The sequence below is a fragment of the Lepisosteus oculatus genome, chromosome 20 (genome assembly GCF_040954835.1).
Source record: "Lepisosteus oculatus isolate fLepOcu1 chromosome 20, fLepOcu1.hap2, whole genome shotgun sequence".
In the NCBI taxonomy this organism is placed as follows: Eukaryota; Metazoa; Chordata; class Actinopteri; order Semionotiformes; family Lepisosteidae; genus Lepisosteus; species Lepisosteus oculatus.
This window is the reverse complement of record NC_090715.1, coordinates 12340112-12364149: the sequence shown is the minus strand read 5'-3', so window position 1 is coordinate 12364149 and position 24038 is coordinate 12340112. Positions and strand designations below refer to the sequence as shown.

At 40.8% G+C, this 24038-nt stretch overlaps 1 protein-coding gene across 2 annotated transcripts in view; it reads right to left on the bottom strand.

The window, feature by feature from the left end:
* wwp2 (WW domain containing E3 ubiquitin protein ligase 2) overlaps positions 1–24038 on the bottom strand; it is a 117649-nt gene that overhangs the window by 65160 nt on the left and 28451 nt on the right. For both annotated transcript variants that reach the window (XM_069181384.1, XM_069181385.1), the window contains exons 7-8: positions 19360–19508; positions 13427–13652 (exon numbers count right to left, since the gene is read on the bottom strand). In XM_069181384.1, coding sequence (XP_069037485.1) covers positions 13427–13652; positions 19360–19508 — 375 coding nt within the window. The remainder of the gene's footprint in view (positions 1–13426; positions 13653–19359; positions 19509–24038) is intronic.

Sequence of the window (24038 nt, the reverse complement as noted above, 5' to 3'; positions counted from 1 at the left end):
TGAAGCCAAACTTCAGGATCTCAGCTGTTAAGACATTTCTATGTCTGCTCAAGTAATAATAAATTAATTGTAAAAATCAGTTCAAAGGATTGCTTTAACTGTATAACTATATATTTAACTACTATATCCTACTTCACCAGTTTTGTAGTTGTGGTGCAAGTAATTAACAAGGATCAAATCCTTAAAGTGAATCTGATTCTGAATATATTTAAGAATTGGTTACAAAGTAAGACTATACAAAAGATCAAAAATCAAAGTGGGTTGTAAAGAGCTCTCTGGGAACCAAACAAGACATGGAGCTTAACATGTCCAATACCCTATTTTCAGCACTTCCCAAAATTTTCTTTTTTAAAATTGACCATGATTTTCAGCAAACAGAATAGTTTGACCAGCAGGTCATCTCTGACTCGTTTTTACATGCTAGATCTATCACCTGGAACAAAAGACTCCTCACAGCTGACAGCAGCATTGCCTCAATGTTTTATTTCCACTCTTAAGCTCTAGTGAACTGGCACCAGGCTCTAGAAAATCACGACTACTTCACATTACAAAGCTCAGTGTTACATCATGACTAAGGAACTCTACTGCCCATATTATCTCCTGCAGTTTATAAGCCTAGCAGTGTTCAACCCGATCCTTCCCTCTCCTCCACATTAATTCTTCAAGATGTTTTGATTTTGTGGTCAATTTGATCTTACAACATCTTCATTTTACATAGTTATATTTGCAAAAGCAATAAAGCTAAAAGTTTGGCTACAGCTTCTATAAAGGTTTCTTCTTTCAATGTTTTTATTAGTACAATTCTAAATATAATGTTGAGAAATTATTTTGAAAAGCCTGGTTTTGGTGGACTTTAAATTAAACACATCTTAATATTATGAGCATGCCAGTGCTAACATTTATTGCTCTTTAAAAAATACTGAAAATAACTATTGCCAGTTGATAGCAACTGAGCAATTTTGCCGCAGACATAACATTAAAAGAGCCTGTTGCATGACTTCATTCATTTAAAAAGGCTGAAGCTCAATACTCAGGTTTTTATTAATACATAGTACAACTTAATGCATGTTTTAAAAATCAGCTCTTGCACATCAAAGAGGCACGGAACCTGCCTGACACAAAAGGCAGTAACATCTAGTGAGATCCTTGTCTTTTAAAATGTTTTGCAATGTCATCAGGATTGCTCTCCACAAAATGTCAGCTAAGAAGTGGTATTGCAAAAACTATTAAAACGCCAAGAGAGCTGATTATTAAATAGCATCATTTTCTCGCGTAGATCCATCTGACTAACTTCCAAGATGAGCAAGGTACTGCTTAAAACATATTTCAAAATTGAGTGAAGGACCTTCTCACAGAACACTGAAATTCGTTCTAACACAAAAAGCAATTCTGATGGAGAAGAGAACGGCTGTTAGAACTTCTGCATAGACTTATCTCAGGTCTGGATACAGCTATCAAAAGGCCTGTGGAGACTTTGTAAAACAGACTCTGTGATGTGAAAAACAAGCACACCAATACTCAATATTTCCATTTCTGAGGCAGTGCGATGTCATTCAGGCATTTACTGTGATTTTAACAATTTTGACCTGTACAGGTTAAAAGTAATAAAATAAAATCTGTTTGATTTATTGTTTCAGTCTTTAAGAGACACGACGTCATGAAAGGAATGGAAATAAGGAAGTTCCTCCTGTTAGTCCATCATGCACTATCATATCACAGGCCCTGCTTTTTCTATGGTATATTTTTACTAGGTTTTAAAATATTTGCTTACACAGAGACGCATACAATAATCTAAAAGTTTTTTCCTGTGACGCATAAAAGCACATGAGGTCATGCATGCTGCAGACACAGGTATTCATTATTAGGGGGACTGGCTGCAGAGAAAAGTAAACCCTGTTTTTGTTACGAAACACTTTTGTCACTCCTGGTGCCCTCTGCAGCGTTATTCAAACTAAAACCAGCGAATATGCACATATGTATATGATAATGATTATCCCAGCATGGAACAGCACTCATTTGGAGTGCAGACTGGTCCCATGTGGTTCTGGCCTTGCTAGTTTAAACCTGGGCTAAACCATTATCCAACCGGAACTCCAATGCCCATAAAGGCAAAGTCACAATTGACAATACACAGCCGGGGTCAGGCAGGCTTGAGTTGGCCACGGATTCCTCACGTTGCTGTAATCCATGTCATGTGACTGCAAGCTTGTGGGTCATTCAGTAAGCGATGCAGTTCCCCTCCATTCCATAATAACTGTTCTGTAAGATGCTGTGACCCTAACGTAAGGCAATATATTAATGCAGATTGAGAACTCCTTAAATAGGAATACTGCTAATCATCATGAACATAGGTTCTAATTGAGAGAATGATGATAGTGGTGTTCAACAGGGATCAGTTTTAGGACCTTTGCTCTTCCTAAACTATAGCAACAATTTAGATTTCGACAACTGAAAAAATTAGATTAAGGTACATACTAAACTACTGACCCAGCAAAATGAGCCTAATAACCTTTTCTCATTTGTAATGCTATTGTTTCCTAGTTTTATAGGGGTCGTAGAGGTAATATGAAGAATTAATGGTTTTGAACTTTCAAAATGAACTGCATAATCTAAAGTTAAAAAAAAACATTTGTATTTTTCTTGTAGAGAAGCAAAATACAACAGCCTTCAGTTAATGTAGATCAGAAAAAAATGAAGTCAAACTTTCCTATCAGCCTTCAAAAACAATTAGCTGTAACAGCATAAGAATTCACTCCAGCTCTTAGGTTTCATCCCATGAGCTACTAGTTGTTGTGCAATGTTCTGATTACCTTAATCAAATCTGGTCCAAATTCCCTACCCAGATCAGTTTCAAGATGAAAAAAGAAACGCAACCTCTTCCTGGCTCAATTATAGAATCTAGTTCCCTTAATCTAGCTATTGTGGAGTGAGATAACCTGAGGACTCCGACCCGGTCCGTATCCATAACCAGTCACAGGATAATGGTGTTACTGTGAAGCACTTTTATAGTGACCGGTCCCATATACAAACAATTTAGAGCTGTGGACTGTCCACAGGCTCATAGATACCCAATAGTGCACTGTATCTTCAAGTTCTACAAGAAATGGAACTAGACATTAGCATGTTTTTCCATGATCCATATGAGCAGTATACCTTTTACAGTATTTTACTTTACTTTTAACGACTCTAAGTGTTTTAAGTCCACCACGCTTCCTCATTCCCCCTTGGTTTCCCCAATCAACTCAGCACAATTTTACACGCCTAATTCCCAGGAGTACTGAAACCCTTTCTAAAAAATGCATGTGAACATATTGAATATATTGTTAATAAATTACACATGCGTACTGGGGTATTATCAGCAGAAGCAGGTCGAAAGACGCACAGAGAAAGAAAGGGCGTTGGTTTCACAGTACAGCTGCATAACGATGTACAGTACCTAGACACAAAGAAGCACAGCCCCTATTGAGTCAGCAAGTTTGCTGAGGATAACACTGGTTTGGCAACCATGATGATCAAGAAGTCCACTGATACACACCATTTGCTGTTTTCCTGTAAGAACTTTCTTGTGAGCGTAATGTGCCTGTCATGAGAAAAAAAACATGTTACACCTACAGTTCCTCAGGTTTCAGCCATCAGCAAACACTGCCATAAACCCACAGCAAAACGGGAAACACTCACCACATACTTACTTCATTCGACTCACTATGATACAAGTTATCAAAACATTAATTCAAATTAAATTATCCTTGAAAATTATTTTTAAAATGAGTATTGGAGAATGCGCCAACATCTTGCAGCTTCAACTTGCTTCTAATGCAGCTATCCTGCCCAATTAAAAGACCCATCCCAAAAAAATTAACTTAATTCTCCTCCATCTAACACAGTTCATAAGAAAAGAAACTCCCTTCCCTTTCCAGCTTCACTGTCCTTCTGAATGGCAGCCAAGCAGTGACTGCATTTTTCCTCTTTGACCTGCCTGGTGAAACTGAACCTCCAGAAATGCATTTTTGAACCCAAATTGCAAGGAAAGCTGCCTTTTTCTTCTGGGAAGCAGGGAATCCAGGTGCAGACTGCACATGGCGCCTGCGTTTGGCCCACTCAGCTCAGCTTCAAGCCAAACATGCCTGAAGCTTGGAGTTCAAGTTCAGAACACAAATGTTGTGCTGCCATCAATGATTGAAGGAAAAGCCTAATTGCACAGTATAAAAATAGTGCAGAATTCAAACATGGCCAATTGACTCCACTTGGGCTATGACAACTTGTGGTGCGATACGGTGGACTGAAATGGTCTGTGTGTACTGATTTCGTAGCATAAAGTACACCGCTGCACAATGAAAACTGAACAGTTTAAGTTTGAGGTCAGTGGCTCATTGGGAACATACTGTACACACAATGGGATTCACATTTTAAACAGAGATCTTTTGGACAGCGACTGTGAGCAAGTCATGTCATCTCATAGAAGCCATGGGGACTTGATGGCTGTTATTGGAGTTGAGTTACTGTAAATTGAACAAAATAAGCTGATTAAGAATATATATACAAAAAGAATAGAAATATTAACGGATATGATTTTCAGCAGGAACAGCGATGGAAATGACTGTAATTCACCTGAGGAATAAAAAATGTCTGGCTGCCATCAGGACTAGTGAAGGTGACCCGTCTTTAAGTTACTTGTCAGAAAATCGGAACCAGAATTTTTCGTGCTTTATTTAACCAGATGGAGTGAAATCCTGATTTGACAGACTGAAGTGCTGGACAGACTTTGGGCATTAAAGGTCACATGACATTCATGTAGGAGAATAGTCAGATACATTATTTTCCTTCTGAATTTTGCCAAATGTGGTCTACTAGGTTTTAGGTAGAATGGTTTAGGAATATGCAAATGGTCCGTCTTGGAAACAACAAATCAAGCGCCCTGTGAACCAGAATGGAGAATAACATGCACTGCCTCTACTTTGGCCCGCACAGTCAGGGAGGGAGTTTTCAGAGGGCAGCCTCTCAGCATGATAAAGTCTGAGTCTGCTGACTTAAGAATTGTGGGAGTTCAGAATAAGGTACCCACCCATGTTGAAGTCGAAATCAAACCCTCTTTTGAAATTAGACTGGGTACAATCCCTGGATCATACTGTATAAATAACTAATTGCCCAACACGTTAGATGTGTCAAACTGCCTCCTCTAATTTGTAACTGTTCTTATGATTTATGGAACAAACAAAAAGCAATACCACATTTAGCAAAAGGTGAAGAAGAATCTGAAAACGTTTTAACTGGCGTGTAAACAGTCCCCTTATATATGAAAAATACATTTATACATTGGGAAACCATAAAGACCTCTAAGGTTTGTAGACATAAAAAATTAATAAAAGTTCCATCACAAGTAAAAATCCTGGGGATTGAAAAAGAATTCTAGCAGCCTGATTGGACAGCTCAAGCCATTACAATGGGAAATAAGAACGAAGATCATCTAAAACAGACAAGATATAAAATACGGTATTCTTTTCTTCCCCAACAACAGATCAGCAAGAATCTGCCTGTGCTCCACACTAACTCACAAGCCAAGCAGTGATAAACATTGCATGGCCTGGCACAGGACAATTCTTTATTTCAAAGGAAAGCAACAAAAGAGCTATTAATGGATTTAATTAGACTAAGACTTCAAGACTAGAGCGCTCCCTGAGGAATCACTGTGAGCCTGATTAATCACCTCAACTTATGGAAAAGAAACAACAAACTTTAACCGGCCAACAACTAAGAATTCAAAGCCTTGGTCTCAGTTCAAAGCACAGTGTGCAAGGTCTATTATGACTATTATTTCCATATAGACCAGCATTGGATCGCAGTGCACAAATGGGATGAACTTTCAATGATCGGTGAAGCATGAACCAGAGGACACAAGTAAAAAACTATGGGGAAGTACACTTACAACTGAAAACATTAGGCACTTCCTTACACAGTCTGTGCGAGTACAGATCAAGCTGCCCAGCTGTGGCGTTGAAGGCGATTTCCTTGCCTCTTTCAAAAAACACCTGGATAACATCCTTCGAACAATTAGCTACTCACAATCAAACCAGATGGCCTTTATCACTTTCTTATGAATATGTGTACAGCAGAATGAAGAAATGATATTCAAATATTTCCCAAACATCTCCAAATTCCAACCTGTGCTTTCAAGCAACCAATTTATATTTCATCCTAAAACAAGTTCTAAGACCGTAGATATTCACTTATTTGTTATTTTAATTTGAAATCATAACCAGTGTGCAAATGGCAATTGTTTTAAGGTTCAGCTTGCCAGCAGTGACTTCTGTACCCATTCGGGATAGGACATATGAAGAGGCCCCTACAGACTCTTGATAAGAGGCAAGCTCCACACTGCCCCAAAGGAGAGTCAGTTCTGATTGGTGGAGCAGAGCATCTCTCACTGACATCACTGGAACACTGTAGTGCTCGCATAGAGAAGCTGCTGTTAAACATGGCAGAGGGAGCCCTGACTAACCCTAGTCCTACCCCAGACATACACACTGATAAAAAAGGCATCTCAGTGCCCATCCTATGCTCCCAGCAAGCACCACTACTTGGTTGAACCACATGAGATCCCAAAACCTTTTGTTTTAATGAAGAATCTTAACCAGGAAAATTAAAGGAAATGCTGAAAGAATTTTGTTTGATGAGTCAATCTGATCACCTGAACACCAGGATAAAAGAAAGTTCTACTAAATACACTGAACGGCATTACAAAGGTGAGTTTATAATGTCTCTCTGTATAATTTCTGTTGACTAAAGGTATAGTAAAAACATTGAGAAGAGGTCTAAAGCCCTTTTGCAAGGCCCTAGTCACAATTAACAAAAAAGGAATCCAGTGTATGGAATATAAAAGACAAGTCTCATCTCAAAAAGTATTATTAATCCCCCAAGACTGGCAAAACTAGGCTGCTTGCTGTGGAAAGAACACAGCTCACTGAAAGCTGGATCGGCTTCTGGAGGTGTTTAACGCTTGAATTAATACAGCCCTCTGTAGATAAGAAATACTAAAAGTGCCTTTGGTTCCCAGCAAGAGGACTGTGTAAGAGGAAATTAAATTTAGCAGGATGGAACTTTACCAATACATTAGATGGAAAGTGGCTTCCATATGGAACAAGCATCTCAAAATACAGCCTCTGTACAGATGTGTGAGATTACAACATTCGCCTTGTTCCTGCAGTCTGGATCTGTTGTGCTTCCGAAATCAAACCCCTGGAACTGAAAATCCTGGAAGACTACCAAAATCACTGACTGTCTAATTATATTAATGACTTTTAAGATGCCACACATGCAGTTAATTTGAAATGGGAAGAGGAAAGGCGCACAGATGGAAATGGAAAACTGCGTTAAGTTTTAAGTTTGAGAATCTTGGTCATCTTCTTGCAGCTGATCAGCTCAAACCAAAATATTTTACTCTACTCCCCAATTAGGAGGAGGGATCTGGCCAAAATATTATATTCCAAAAAGACAGTGAACTCAACCAACATCTCATTGAAATATGGGAACAGTTTTTGTTGCGAGACGGCTGCAAAAAAAAAAAAACACTTTTTGGAGCCATTTTCTGCAGTTAACGAAAACTTTGTGCGCAAAGCTCAATGAGGCATTAATTAATTAATTTCTAATTAAAATTTGGAAATTCTTCTAGCCATCCTTTGACTTCTGGTGTTCTCAACTCAGACCACCTGCAAACCAAACGTTGTTGTTCATACTGGTCTCCAAACGAGCTGAACCATGCTGGGAGTCCAAAAAAGCTCCAGTGCGATCAGGCCTCAAGCAACATCATAAAAGTTAAAAATGTGAGGAGCTCAACCAGGCCTCACTTTTTAAGCTCATAATCTACAGCTCATCTAACTCTGCATTGATAGAACATATGTATACAGTACATGTTCCACCCAGTCATTGCCTTTTGCAAGCCTCTGTTGCTTCTCAGATTGGACCTTTTAGACCTTTGCAAATGCTTTTCAGAACATAAGGAGCAAATTTCTATCTGCGCTATCAAAAGCTCTGAACAGGACCCTGATAGCGGTGTGTGTGTGTGTGTGTGTGTGTGTGTGTGCGCGCACACAGGAGGGTTCCAGAAAGCCCCGGAGGCCACTATCCTCTTTACGAAAACTAACCTGCGTGATGCTGGAACCTACCGCACGTCCTCTAGAGAGACTGCACAGCTCCCCCAAGCCCCTCTTCAGCACGAGTCCAAAAGCCTTCGCAAGCTGATGGCTTTGGATAACATATCGCTAGACCCTCAGCAGAAACCTAGAATGAACTGATATCTTGAAATAAAAACTGCAATAAGAAAAAAAAACAATGCTGCCAGTGCCCTAATTTTGTTTGACTTGTATTTGGGATAGGTTTACAATAAAACCTAACAAGAGCCAGAACCCCCCTTTACTCCCTTGCCAACATTAGAGGGAAAAACCCAGGACAAACCTTACATTCTGTTAATTTCTACATTTCATACCCTGCCAGAATGTGAATTAACCTGAATGCTTGGTGGATTTCCAAGTCTAGGCCTATCAAAGGCTCAACCCTTGTTTTAATGCAATCTCAAAACTGCCCTGAATTTCAATACAGAATTGACGTGTAATGCAAGAAAGCAAGTGACCTTAATGAAGCAAACGTACTCTTGATGATGTTTAGGCGACATGAGTTGCATTCAGTTTTGGAGCCCAATTAACTTAAAGGTTGACATAGTATTTGGATCTGGACCAGTCATAGGACGGAGCTAGGGTTAGCGTTATAGCTACTTTAACCTTAAAAGCCCAGCTTTGTAATGTTTGCATTTGAACTGGGACTTCTTACGTGGCTATGTGGGATCTTATTCTTAACTTGACGTTTTATGAGGGCTTAAATGTGCAGGATGACTTCCAGAGCTTTTGGCTGCACTTTTAAGAACCCCTTTCCATTAATTCCAGCTAAGATTCCAAAACTAGCTTTAAGAGAAAAAGAAAATCCACTTTCATTTATCTTTCCCACATCTGATGGCAGATAGGTGTGTATCTTCGATCTTCAACAATTAAATTCCAGTAACAACACCTGAAGATCACCCTGTCCATGTTTTTTTTTACGTGATTCCCACAATGACATTTAGAGATACTGCATTCAAATGATATCTGAAGTTAGATATTTTTCTTATAACTGTGTTTGACCACATCCATGCTTGGTAGTCTATCACATTAAATTATCTTTATTGTTAAGGCTGCTCATTTTAAAACGGTGAGCGCCACAAGAGCACATTCTCTGTTCCGCAGTCTTACTTAATCTAGCCCACCCTCAATTACACCCTCCAAATCCTCAGTCCAACAGCTACACTTCAGAGACCCAAGAGTCTCACAGCTGCTAGACAAAAACCAAAGAGAAGAAAACCTGGACTTAAAACCAGACTCAATAGTAATTTCCCATGACGATCTATACATCTTAGCGGTAATCTCTGGAAAGGTTAAGGATGTACAGTCATTTTAAAAAAAAACCTGTTAACAGCTTTGCAAACACTGACCTTACAAAGTCAGGACATTAGCAGGCACAATTTCTGCAGGAACCAAAACCTTAGTTGCTGAGAATGTTGAGAATAAGCCCCCAACAGCCATGCCTTGGAAGAGAAGGAGGAAAGGAGGAAAGAGAATCCAAACTGTACACTACTGTATTTTGGCAGGGATTCTTAATTTCAAAACAGTATTCATCAAAGTTTATGTCATCAGTTCAAGACAGGGAAAGGTGTAGAAAAAAAAGCTTTATGTGAAATCTGTGAAATATGTGACACATATTGTAGTAAGATAATATAATGTAGGATTAATATAATCCTGGCTGGATCGCACTGCTGTCTCTTTGTCTACCAGGAGTTTGCTACACTATAACTCGAGGGCCCTTCTGTCACCCTAGAAACTCACCTCTGCACAATGGGGTTTGTCCAGTAGCAGAGCAGCTGTGGGAGTTATTAAGGGGGGCTGGCTGTCCTCCTGCCATTTACACCTCCACTTTCTCACACAGTCAGGTCTTTCTCAAGTGGACAATACCAGGTTTGTGCTCACATGCAATTCAATGGGTGCTGTTGTGCAGATCCCCCAGCTCGCTGCCCTTCACATCATCAAGGCTACATTTACACAGGAAACCTGCTAAACAGACCCAGCCCCGCCGCACTGAATTGATCTGTGTGTTTGATTTTTTTTTCCATGAATCACTGACAAGGAACACAGTTCACTTTTTAAAAAAAAAAACACTGTTCTTTTTATGCGTGTGTGTTGGGGGGGGGTCAATAAAGCTATAAAAATAAGTGAGATTTTAGGTTGCATAGGTTTAAGCCACTGCTCTGTCTTAAAGTAACTTTAAAAAGGCACTACTGGGACAAACTGATGGAAAAATAATCACAGTCTGCACCAACTGCCCCACCAGAGCATAATCCCAGAGCTCACTTGAATTTGAGTCACAATACCACTATGGCTTCAGAAATGTTTAGCATAAATTCATTCTTTCCGTATTACAAATCACTTTGATGAACTATCTAATCTGCAACTGCTTCTTAGTGAAATGTACAATAAAATCTGAGTAAATGCAATCTTGCACGGAGACCTTTTTGCCAGGTACTTTAAAATTTAGGTTCATGTAGTATGAGCAACCAAAGGATTTTAATAAGATGGCAACTCTCAGCCTAAGGTAATGTTAGTAGGATTGCTTGACAAAAAAACAGGGTTCACTAGCTGAAAATGCCCAATGAATTGAGACCACCTAGCATTTTTAAAGTCATAACTGCAGAGATTTCAAAATATTTGAACCTTAAAAATATTAAAAACTCTAAGAATGGGGGGTTTTCAAATTGCAGACATTACACATAGAGGACTGACTATCATTTAAAGACTTGTACAATGGTAAGAGGTGCTCGAGAATATAACTCAATACAGCAGAAATGCAAGTGGCAATGGTGCACAGAGAAAAAGGTGTGTGATTTTGTTAAAAGAAATTAGTCCAATTGCCCAATAAAAAGGCCTGGACTGGTCTATCAATACTGCAATTGTCACTTCTGTGGTTTCCAGGAAAAACACCTATTGGATCTCAGAACAGAAATAACTAATTCATTATTTCTATTAATTTCTATAGCCATACTTTCACTTAGTAGACATACTTGATTTGCAATAAATGTTTTTTTAAATGTGTAGGTACTGTACTATTGTTATTACTAAAGAAGCTGAAATGTATTATCTAAACTAAAAGTTTGTCAAATAAGACTAACTGAATACATACTGATACTCCAAACCGAGAATAAGAAATCCTTTTCTTCCAGCTCTTTTCTTTTAACATCAGCCTTTTTGGGATGGAGCCCTTTTCAATAAATTCTTAATAAATACTGCCAATTTAAACACGACACACGAGAATATTAAATATTCATTAATATTAATACATTAACGAAAAAATAGCTAATGCAGCACTGACGTCTTGGTAGATGCGCTGTACTGAATTTTCACATTGCTGGACAAAACATGAGTCTTTTTCTAAGGACCTCTCAGTTGAACTCATATCTCATGTTTAAAATACTACAGTAACAGTGGGTAATTCAGACCACTGAATTATCAACCAATCCACATTTCTGATTTAATAAAAACAACTCATGCCTTGGGACTTGCCTTAGCAGAATCTGGCAAACATTATTAATATTATACATCCGATGCTTTTATTCAGTAAGGAGTCTAAAGTCCTAACCACAGATCCACACTGATAGGAGATTGCCCAGATTTTTCAGAAATATTTATGTATTAAAATGTAAACATGTTTTTGTTATCCCATCCAATTTGTAAAAGGCAATTGTGTTTAACATGTCTCATGGCATGGCTACATCCAGAACCCTACAATCAGACACTAGAGGGAGAGCAGCAGACTGTCTTCCAGCCCCTCGACTTTTAACATGCCACAGGTGCAGCGCTGATTGGAGGAGAGGCGAGTCCCTCGCTAACAGTACTGCGCGCCTGCAAGAGCCCAGGAGGCCACAGGGGGCGCTGTGCCACCAAGAGCCCAGAGAGGCCTGGCCTACCATCCACCCACTCTCGGGCAGCACTCAGCCTGGTCCACCCTGCATCAACCCTGCAACAGTGCCTGGGGGATCCAGGTCACAGTCAGCTAGTGACACGGCCCAGGCTCGAACCCGCCCTGCCTGGACCACAGGGCTCAACCCGTGCTGGCCGAGAGAGCCAAGAGCCCTCTGGACTCTGTGATCTGGACATATACCAGCTACTTAGTCAGCAGCTGGTGTGTTGTATACTTCGCTGTTCCGTCACTCTCTCCAACGGAGTCAGCCAATTCACTTTGTTCAGTTCTGGACTAAAAGGAACACAATCCAGTCGTTATCTATGAGGTCATCAGGGAACTCGCAATCCCCTCTCGCAAACTGAAGGCAGACAGGATTCCAGATCTTACTTTGGACCTCCTGCCTGGGGCAAGGCACCACTGGACTCCACAAGTCTAACAAGATGAAAGTGCGAACAGGGAAAAAATGGGACTTCAGAGCTGCCCAGTGTACAACAGCGATTTTCTGTTCCTCCCTCTGTGATGTTTATATTTAACCCACTTCACACTCTCCGCAGTGCTACACAGACACAACACACGTCTGAAGAGCACACTGTGTTTTCCAAACGAACCCCACCCCCAGCCGACTACAAGCTGCGGGGCCCAGCCCATCCAAAATAAACACAGGAGCCGGGAGGAAAGTTCTACAGAGAGACAGAAGGGGTCAGCTGGAGAAGAAGCAGGTCTTTCACCACACTGTGCCTGACAAAGCAAACAGGCCGAGGTGAAAAAACGTCTGGCAATAGAGCACGCTTTCACATTCGCCCCTGGTTCTTTTGAAACTTGCTCACAATGTAGCATTGACTGCAACGGCCCACGACTAAAATTCCTCCAAACCTCTAACTACAGGGCCTTCTTTACTTCCCTGCTGGCTGTTCAGCCATGGCAGTCTGTCTCTTTCTCACTTTTATTTTGTGCCGTGGAAGTGTGGAAACAGACAGGGTAAATGTCTTGCTCTGTGGGGAGGACCTCTCTGGTTAAACCTGAAGCACTGCTTTGATGTCACCTGCCAAATCAACAGGGCACAGTGGATTCACTAACTCGTTCATGTGGCGCAAAGTCCTGTGGGTCAGCTCTCAGGGAGGGGTGAGGAAGTCATGCTAGGCAATCGCTCGAAATGACAAACAAATTAAAAGGGCAATTGTGTGGAGAAGTTCAAAGCATTTGGCAGAAAAAATACTGATAGCAGCTTAGATACTGTACAATCATGGCATTTTATCCACTTATCCATGTTATGCACTAGGATACATTGGACACTCAGGGGCCTGACATGAAATAACTAGATTCCTGTTTATTTTGCCATTGTTATAACTCTGACAGAAAACACTTGTCATCAGGTTCTTCAAGTGGCTCTTACCCAGGAGGCAGGGACTCCATGTTCTGTTCGGGTGCTGCGGAGGCCTGGTCTGGAGTGGGCGTGCCTCCTGTCTCTCCTGTGTCGCCCTGCGGGGCATCGCTGCCCGAGCTGGGGGTCCCGGCACAGGGGGTGGTGCTGGTGGAGAGGGCCGCTGATGGGGGCGGCGTCTGACACGTGGGGCTTCTCCTCCCATCCTCCGTGCCGTTGGCTGCCACCTCCGCCTTCCCTGTGCACACAAGGCAGGGAGCGAGAGTTAATGCTGTCAGAGCCGCGATCGGCGGAGGCTCCTGCTGACCCTGCAATTAACCTCCTTCCCTGTCGTAATGCAGCTGCTGAAGGGGACGGCTTTGTGTTCTCCGAACCGGCAGGAACACATGTTCAGAGCCCTGTTAGAGCCAGGGGCACAGGGGACAAAGCTCTCTCTTTAGCGGTCCTCTGCCAATACGTTAAGGCCTGTATTATAACCTATGTAAATGGAGTGAATGTAAATGTTCCCAGATCGTAATGAATTTACCACAATGCCCAAATCTTTCTCCCCAGTGCGTATGATAAAATCCTGAAGCTAGCCAAATTATAATGAACAAAGCACCCAAAAATAACCTGTTTGTTCAGATTACCCACAGCACTTCCTCTTCCCTGGTATCCCTATCTGCCTTGTGTGTGGCCGTCTGCATGGTGATTAAGACTAAGCTGCAGAGAGGAGACTGGGATACATAGCAAAGACTCGAGAGGACAAGTCAACAGAAGTTAAACTGAAAGAGTACAATGATGCCCTAGTTAGACCACATCTGGAATACTCCATAAAATCTGTGGTCACCAAGTCTTAAAGACAGAGGAGCCTCACAGAAGTTCCACTGCTGAGCTGCTAAGATTTCAGAGCTTAAGGGAACAAGCAATGTCGACAGGCAGGAGGTACTTAGACTTTTAATCCTCTGCAATGTATTTTACCTGAAAACTAAAAAGAGGGAAAGAGTGAAAGCACAGAGCTGATCGTTGACATCAACCGTATGAGGATTCTGCAGATTAAGCTCCGCATTTTGAAAACGTTACCTTAGGTTTTGCAGTTTCTTTTTTGTCAATGAGGTTTCTCTTATTTATCGCACATCTTGCGTGTAAAGGAGTTCTATTTTCAGCACACTGAGCGTGCAAAGGCACTCACTATGAATACAGATTTAAATTTAAAATCAGATTTTTCTAGACACAATCTACTGTTATTTAATTACTAATTATCTCTGCTTTCTACTACCAATTCAGTACATCCTAGATTACCTAGCCACGTGACAGAGCCGGAGACAGTTTGGGATCCTTCAAAACCACACTTCATTGAACCTGTTCTCCCCATTAATATTTGCTTGCGTGCTAACGTTTCTATCTCTGTTCAGGCTCAGGATTTAGACGGCAGGGATCAATGCAGACAATCAAAGAGAAGTGGTTTAGCTCTGAGCTGTGCTGGTAAAGTAGGATCTCTTGCCATAATATCACATTTTACGTTTTGGCTTGGTACAGTACACTGCTGCCTGCTGAAGAACCTCAATGACACACTGCTTTTCTTGGCTGAGGTCCTTTTTTGTTCTGTAAACTTGTGTAGGAGCAATGCATTTTGCTGCTTTACCTAGAAATTAAAGCTACGAGATCGCAACTAAAAATAAAACGACCAAATATCCACCCAGCAAGAGGAGACTGAGCATGCTGTTCCCAAAACTGGGACAAATAATGCATTGTTTTTACGTTTTGTAGTTCAAACACGAGGCCCAGTAAATACACATCTGCCCAAGTTAAATCCACAGATGTTTAACAGGCCAAAGTAAAATGACTAAGTCTTCTTAATCTGTACTTTGGCTTTCTCCTCCTAGGGTAATTTGGAGAAATACAAACCCAGGACTGCAGGCAATCAGAGAAAAGCTCCCTCAGAAGCTCATGCAAAGCTGTGAAGGCCTGGTCTGGCCATTTCTTCACACTCAGCACAGAGGGAGTGCTTGGTTATCTTTCTGTATTTCATTTATGTATCAAACAAATTGAATCCTGCTAAATTAAAAGAATGAGCTTTACTAAATAAAAATACATTTTACAAAACTATGTTTGTCCAAAGAGTTTTTCTAAACTGAAACCATGCTCCTTGGCTAAAAGTCACAAGTTTAAAGATTAAAACCAAGGATGCCTGTGGAAAACGTCATTACAGGAGAAGGTCTGAAGCAAAAGTCGGACCCCTTTCTCAGATTCGAAGAACTCCAGAATAAAATAATTATTATTTCATTGCTACTGTCCATACCAGCAAACATCTTAGATTTGCCACCAATCTTCACCAAAAAAAACTATTTTTTTTGCTCAGGAAAAAAAATCATCCGGCAAACCTTTTCCTCTTTTCCATCCCAGTTCTGGGAAAATTAGCTTGAAGATATTTGGCGATATTAATAGCGGAATACAGGCTTAAGAGTTCAGTTCAGAAAGCAGTCCTATTTTAGACACTCAGGTTTCAGAACTGAAAGGTGCCATTATTGTAAAGGAGAGAACTCTTATTGAGCCACGCGTGGATGGTAAGTGCATCTCTCATTTTAATCCACTTGGCAGAACAATTTTTATTCCTGTACCTCGCTCTGCACAAGTGACATCCAGTTGACTAATACAGATGATGTTAAGACTGGTAGCCGGCTGTTCTCTCGTAATGCCATCAATAAGTGTTTTGAAAAAACGTCTCACAGAGCTGCTTCACACGCACACAGTGTTTTGAGAAACAACACTCCGGTCTTTTTCTTAAAGATGCCCTTGTCTCAGTCAGGAAGCGTCTCCCTCTCTCTCCACCAGCGTGTAAACAGCTGCCTGACTTGCCCACAGGCTGTGTCACGCCAAAACTGACCCACCGCTAAAATCACAGCGGGCCGGGAACACTCCAGTCGTCACCTTCTTGCACTTTATTTGGAGATTGTGTCAGAAGAAAGAGAAAATATGGCACACAATGGGAAGTGAGAAAAACCTGTGTTTGCGACAGTATTTTCCACTGCGACATTAGCCAAACCCCACAAAGTGAGAAAACAGTCTACTACTGGCATAGCGAGCTTGAGAAACAGGCTCTCAATCGCCAGATTAAACAGGAACCACTTCTTTTTTTGCAGATGGACATTTTCTATAAGGATTGAAGTGGCTTGTACTTTATTGGAGTGCTTTCAGCATACAAAGACCAAAAAATGTGGAAAAAATTCATCCGGATACCCGTTTAAGGACAGGGATGTCCAAAAAGCCCACTTAGGCACTCCTCCACTCACACTAGCGTCTGTCCGAGCTGGCGCACACTTAGATTAAGATGAGTAAGATTTACTACTTCATTCATATTGTCATTTACAAGGTATGTTAGACTTCAACCTTGGCACATATAGTGGCTCCCAATGGATAATTGTATGTGGCCTGTAAAAACAAATAAGTTTCAGAGACACTTTAACAAGGACCTCTGCAATAAAATGGAAAATTATGAAACTTCAATAGCACATAAAGAACAAAATTGATAAATGGAAAATTCTTACAGTCCAGCTTTGAAATTCATTTTCACTACAGACACAGAGGCCAAGAATCGGAAAGGTATCTGAAAAAACCCAGTAATATTTGGACTGTAACCCTTTCTGTCTTTCTAGGACCTGTACCTATTTCTGCACAAACCCCTCACTAGAAAATCAAGATGGGTTCAAATTCTACTCTCCTCCTGGGCAGTGGTATCAGAAACTAAGTATATAAGAAAGATAGTAGTTCAAGTGGGTAGCTGCGTCAGCATGCGTAGGCTGCAAAGGAACAAGTAATAGGTTTATTCCATGCTGGAAAAAAAGAAGAGAGAAAAAACACAACGTTTCGGCTGTGGAGCCTTCTTCAGGTGTGAAAGATTACAAATTAAGTCTTTCTTGCTCATTTTGTTTTAAGCAGCATACTCATTTTAGGACCAGGCCTAGAGGTTTCATAAAGGATCACAGGGGATCTGTTTTAAAAACATGGCTGGGCAGCTTGTTCCAGATTGCCACAATTCTTTGTGTAAAGCGCATACTGTTTTCAATGCTAAAAGTACTCCTCTTTTTTTCCTTCTGTCCTTATTTCACTACCAAAGCTGAAGCAGTTCTCTTGGTAAACTCTGTCAACATACATGGTTGATGAGATGTCCATATTGCGTTTTAATTGTTTATGAAGCAATATAAACATTCCTGTCACTAGTTTTGCCCTGCGTTATACCAGGGCATGCAATTACAAGGGTGTCCTATATATACGACCGTCTTGACTGACAAAGTCCCACTCTTTAAAATCCACTGAAAAAGTGGTTTTGTATATTGTCAGACTTTCTTACATCCAGTTCATGTGAGATAACATCTCAGAGAGGCTGGATCTGATGGCTGTGAGTGCTATGGTACATTTAAAAGCCCTACACTTTCCAGGGTGACAGCATAGTAATTGCAACCAGGAAAGTGCCATTAGTGCCCTTTCCCCTTCCCAGCTGCTAAGGATCACTAATAGAAAACAGAACTCAGTCCTACACAGCCCCTGCAGTCCTCCAGTGCTCTCAGCAAACCTCCTTAATCTCTGCCACAGCGGGCCAAAACAAATTCCATAGTGTGCTGAATGCATTTAACCCGAGTATGATGTAAGCTCATCGCCTAACTGTCTTTGCTCAATAAAACAAATAAGAGACAGGGAAAAACATTTTCTTTATGTTGTGCCAAGTAAAAATTGAAGAGCCATCATTAATGTACTTTTTGTCAGATTTAGTACTCTTAAACTTGGTCATTGTACTTTTTATTTATACTAATAGGAGCTTATACACAAGAGGGTCTTTATTTGATTTACAGCAAGTCTGAGATGCTGCTAGCTAAGCTGGCTGCTCTGGGCAAGGAGGGCTTCAGAATGGCATATCAGGCTGAATCAGAAGAGAAATCACGCAGAGAAGGTCATTTGATTAATTCTGACAAAGGTTGTTTGAAAAAACAAATGCTAATTATCACAGAAACACGGTACTATTTTAGTTCAGGTGGGTAGCATACATAGGCTGCAAAGGAACAAGTAATAGGTTTATTCCATGCTGTTAAAAAAGAAGAAAGAAAACACAACGTTTCGGCCGTGGAGCCTTCTCACTCACATCTGAAGAAGGCTCCACGGCCAAAACGTTGTGTTTTCTTTCTTCTTTTTTCCAGCATGGAATAAACCTATTACTTATTCCGGTACTATTTTATGTCTTTTGTAGCTATAGTTCAGGCGATTACTTCAGTTTCTCCCACATTTTAATTTAAGAATGTCCAGTGGGTAGTCCTACCTGTGTATCTGAGACAGGATGCAGGTTTCCACTACACTGACCAGGAACAGGCAGCATTCTGACTTAATGGATGGATGGTCAGACCATTATCTCCATCTATAAAATACTTGCTGTTTTTATAATGTTGTCCTCAAGACACTTCATTACTGCACTAATTCCACCCATCCATTTTCTAACCATTTCTTCAAATTCAGCACTGCTGGAGAGCCAGAGCCAATCTCGGCAAGCAACAGGAGCAAGGCAGGGTACATGAGTTCCTCAAGGGGCACACACAGACACAGACACACTCATACCAGGGCCATTTTTGCCCTGAAGCCAATTAACCATTACTATCTGGACCAGAAGGTACAACCTGTGCTTGTGTGCTCTGAAATGAACACTATTCAAAGCTGAGTTCAGTGACCCTCTTGATCATAATTTCTCTTACTTCAAACTGCAAATAAATAGGGAAGCATAAAAGTTGGATCTTGCAGTGCAGCATGCCAAAGTTACCTAAAGTAACCTTTCAGATTGAAAGCCACGGTCTGAACTCCAATGTGACGGCACTAGAAAACAGATCTCACAGCGCCCTGTCACATGTCACATTCCTGGGAGAGGGCATTTCAGGAGCACACACAGCATCCTGCTCAGTGCCCAGTCATACGGTGGTGCTTGCCTGGTGTGCCGAGGCCAGTGTTACTGCTCAGGGCCTTGCCAGTCTGTCTGCGCCGGCTCCTTGCTCCGGGGCTGTGTTCTCCATTCACCGCAGGGTCTCCATTCGCCACTGGCCCTCCTCTCGCCATTCCTGCAGAGTGTCTGTGTGATCTGAACCACAGGAAACAGAGAATCAGACCCACGCCGACAGCACACATAACCAAATCACAGTTTCTAAAACCTACCGTACCAAGATGTTTTGTGGAGAGTTTCAAGAATACAAGGGATATTATTCTGGATTCATCAACTAAGGCAATATGCTTTCCAAACCGGTACCAAAAGGAAGACATCATTAATTAATTTCAATAGCAACATACAGAAAGAGCACCACAGATTTCTCAAATCTATGTCCCATTCCCATCTCATCATAACGTATTTAAACAAGTCAGAGAACAGATTTTCATTTATTATGACAAAGCAGCCATGAACACAGTTATGAATAAGAAAAGCACAAAGAAAAGAACAATCAGACAAATGTTAAGAACAGGCTGTGGTTATAAGTGCAAGTGTCACACAACTGGAAAAAACCTCAGATCAGGACCAGTCATTGGCCACGTTCAAATTTGGTAGCCGAGTTTGGAAGATTCACAAAGAAGCCTGCTCTCTGTCAATGGGCAAGCCCTGAAACCTGGACAACCCTCATGTGCAAATCTGTACAAAGTATGTGTCTCTGAAGTCTGATCTGAACAAAATGTCTCAGCCTAGTTAGGATCTGAGTGAGTCTAAGGACAGTAAGGTTGCTAGTAGTTTACCTCAGTGCTCCACGCAAGCTGACCCAGCTGTATGTGCTAAAACCCATGTACTGCATTAGGTACCAAGTGACACTGTAAAGGAAGAGGGTTGTGTGTGATAACAGTGATAAGGACATGTAGTTTCACTGCATGTGGTTTTATGTTTTATGAAAATGATTTAACAAAAAAGAAAAGGTATAGATAAGGTTTCGCAATATTTAGCGACAATGACATCAATCAGAGTACATTAAGACAGTGATTTCGCAGTCCCAGCGCAAGAGGACTAGTGGGAGTCAAGAAAGCCATACCTTTAAAATAGTTATTTTACGTCAAGAGTTTTTCCTTTTTTCTTTTTAAAATTGAGGCCCAAAAGGACACTGCTAGTATACTGTAACAAAACTTTTAAACAGAAAATAAAATTATATTTCCACCTGCATTTAAGACATCTGGGAAGAATCGAAGTCGCAGCCTTCTAAAGCATGCTAAGCCCAACAGATGCTCACGCAGTAGGCCGATATCAATTCAATGGGCGCCAAGGTCACCTGAAAAACTATGGCATGCTTTTGTTCGGTGGTGCTCATTTTAATAAGAGACAGCACACAATGTTTTATCAATAAATCACAAAAAAAATGTTCAAAAGCCTTTAAGCTTTGAGTGCCCCTGAAAGAAAATATTCCAGTCACACAGCAAGGCTCTGCAGGATCTGTTAATTACAAAATGGCACCAAGGAGAAAAGCAGCATTTATACACATTTGTTTGTGTGCTGTGAATTTTAATACAAAAGAAATCTGCTTCAGATGTGAACCACCTGCAATTTTTTTTTTTGCTAGTTCCGATAAGTTTCAAAATCGGAAGAAAAAAAAGTCTTGGACTAACTGTAAAGCATTGTGGTTGAAAATCTCTTTCCCATTCCTAATGCAGAAAACCTGGGATGTCCAAGAACATGTGGTCTTTGCTTTATTATTTACTACAGCCCTTTCCAAAGGAGCACAGCAAACTTTTTCTTGGAGTGGGGAACAGCAAACTCAGATTCAACAACCAAAGAACACCACAACTGGGCTGCTTGATACAGACAGAACTCTGTGGTTTTACAACAAAGAACAATACAAATGTCTTTTTGAAGCAGGTCTGGGGAACAGAGGAAATGCTGAGAGAACACACAGCAGTGGCAATGTTGGATTCGTAGCAACACTCTATGCCAAATCATACACAGAAACCAGAACTGACCTAATATGGTAGAAAAGTGCTCTGACAATTTTGCATGGCTTTAGTTTTTTCTGCTTTCAGGTTACCAAATGGGTGACTTGAAAGTGGAGAGGGCAGAGTTTAAGACCCTGTTTTTAAATACAGTGTGGATACAGTATATACAGTAGATCAAAGTCTAGTGAAGTTAACATTAAACAATGCAATTGGTCTCACATTCAGTTTTGGTCAATAAACCAAATGGTTGATGTTGCTGCCCCACAGCTAATATAAAATAGAGAACTCCGATTAATCCCTGATCTGTAAGGAATGCCACAATCAGATTAATTTTAATAAAATAGTTATTCTTAACAGCTTAAGCAGGACACGGTGCACATTTTACATATATTCTATAATATTGGCTCAATCAAATGCTATTTTTTCATTTGGAATTAACTTAACTGAATGAATAAACCTGCTTCAGTGGATGAAATTAAATTGTTCTCCGTGTGCAGAAAGTGCTGATTTAAGGTTGGTCCATATACACAGCTGGAGTGTTTCTCCAGGACCAGGGCTGGGCACAACTGCTCTCATGCTAATGCAACCAAAACATTTCTTTTGGTCACTAGGAAACAACCTAAGCAGATTGGCTACATTCTGCTTACTTATGTTTAATACTAAAGAAACCTGTAGGTTCCACGTCTGTTTCGGTTTTGACAACCACAGATATAAACACCCACTATGACCAAATGTAACATTGTGTGAAAAATGATTTGGCAAATGAAACCTGTCTGAATTATATTAGAGGAGACGTCTGTTTTTCCTCATCATGAGAAGATGGGAAACAGCTGCTTTCAGGAGTCCACTGGTGAAAATGACTCCTGGTGTGGTGGGAGAAAGAACTGACCCAAGAGCAGCACCACAGTGCGGTTGAAACCAGAGCTTCTTCGGTAGGAAAGCTTCAGACCTGTTTCCGTCAATAATCGTCACCTCTGCTAAGGCAGGGCATAACTCCACTGCCTGGATCAGCCATCAGCTAGCTGGAGTAAACACCACATCCTTAATTGTTACAGATAGCACCTTGGCTGAAAGAGAAATCTCACAGAGAGCATGGATGTCACTGTTATTTCTCATAAGGAAAGATCCAATAAAAACCGGGGATCAATTCACAGTGAAAGAAAGACAGGGCCCAGGGTCCAGCTGTAACCAGTTTAGAGGCCATGGACTAGTCTTGCTCTAATCCATCAAACTCTCAGCCACCACTGATGGGGGGGGTGGTGGGGGGTTACTACCTTTGCCTTTATAAATCATGTAGCTCAGAAGCAATAATTGTTGAGATTTAGGATCTCTAGAACTGACACGTTAAAATTCTCATCTTGAATATTCTATTACGACTGCAGAGACATCACAACAAGATTATTATGATGACTGTAAAACTAAGAAAAATGCGCATTTACCATTTACCAGTCCTTATTTATTCTCACAGGTGATGTTTCTTTTGAAGGCGTTAGGGGAGAAACTGAACACCCCACCTCAGATTCAGAAGATTGACATTCTGAACCGGAGGAAATGAGCGTACTGTAATTCTTTAGACTTCAGAGAGTTCTGAAAATAAATAGTTTAAACTAATCCCATGGACACGACCCCACATGCACTTCATCCTATCCCTTAAAACCCACCCCCGGCCATACCCACTACAAACTGCCAGTGGTGTGAAAAAACAAAAGGTTTACAGGACCATACGTCTTCCTGTCATACAGATGCCACATGTCAGATTCCTCACGGTGGTGTGTTAATATATCTGCAGCACTGTGAGGTCAAGCTGGGAAGATTCTGCTTAAACTCTTTGCCCTCATCCATTTTCCTCTTCTACACATCTTTTCCTTATCCAAATGAGAAAAGGGCAACTTAAAAGGATTCATAAATATTAACAAACCAAGTCATTTAGCAGACACTTTTATCCAAAGCATGTGAGAGATTTAATTGTGAACTACTGAGTTTCGTTTCCTTCTGCTCCCTGTTAAAGCCAGCCTCATTGCAATCCAGTGGGGAGATTCCTCAGCTTTACTTCTTCTATGTTATATATTGTAGGACTAGTCACAGCACATGGGTTAAACTGCAGCCTCTTTGCTGTTTTTCAGAACTCAGTGCTGAACCTTCTGGACTTTCCTGCAGGTTTTACAGTACAGCATTTTCTGTACATCCCTATGAAAAAGATCAGAGAACAGAACTCTTTTGTTCGGTGGTTTTATTTTCATTAAGTTTTTAGAGATCCAAAAAAACATGTCCAACAGGACAAAGAGCTGAGAAAACTACTCTAATGTTCTAGTTCACTTAAAATTCAGATCAACAAGCCTAAGAGACAGAAGAACACAGTTACATTAAAATGGGATTGTTCCATGTAATCATTTTGTTATAAAACCTAACAAAAAAATAGTTTTAAATTTCCAACACATGCTATGCTATTATCGTGTACAAATTCAAAAATGGGAATTTAACAGTCATTCTGTTCACTAGCTGCACAATAAGCTTACTGCATGTGAACAGACAAGCAGTTATGACACCAACATGCCAAAATCAAACTTCTTAAGCATTTCACAGCACACTGAGAAATGTGATACCCACCTCCCAGAATTCAAGAAGACCTCTGTGTACCATTCTCCTTCAGAAAGATGCAGTCACGCGGTGTAATTTTTCAGAGGTGGCAGACACAGTCTATGAAACCTAC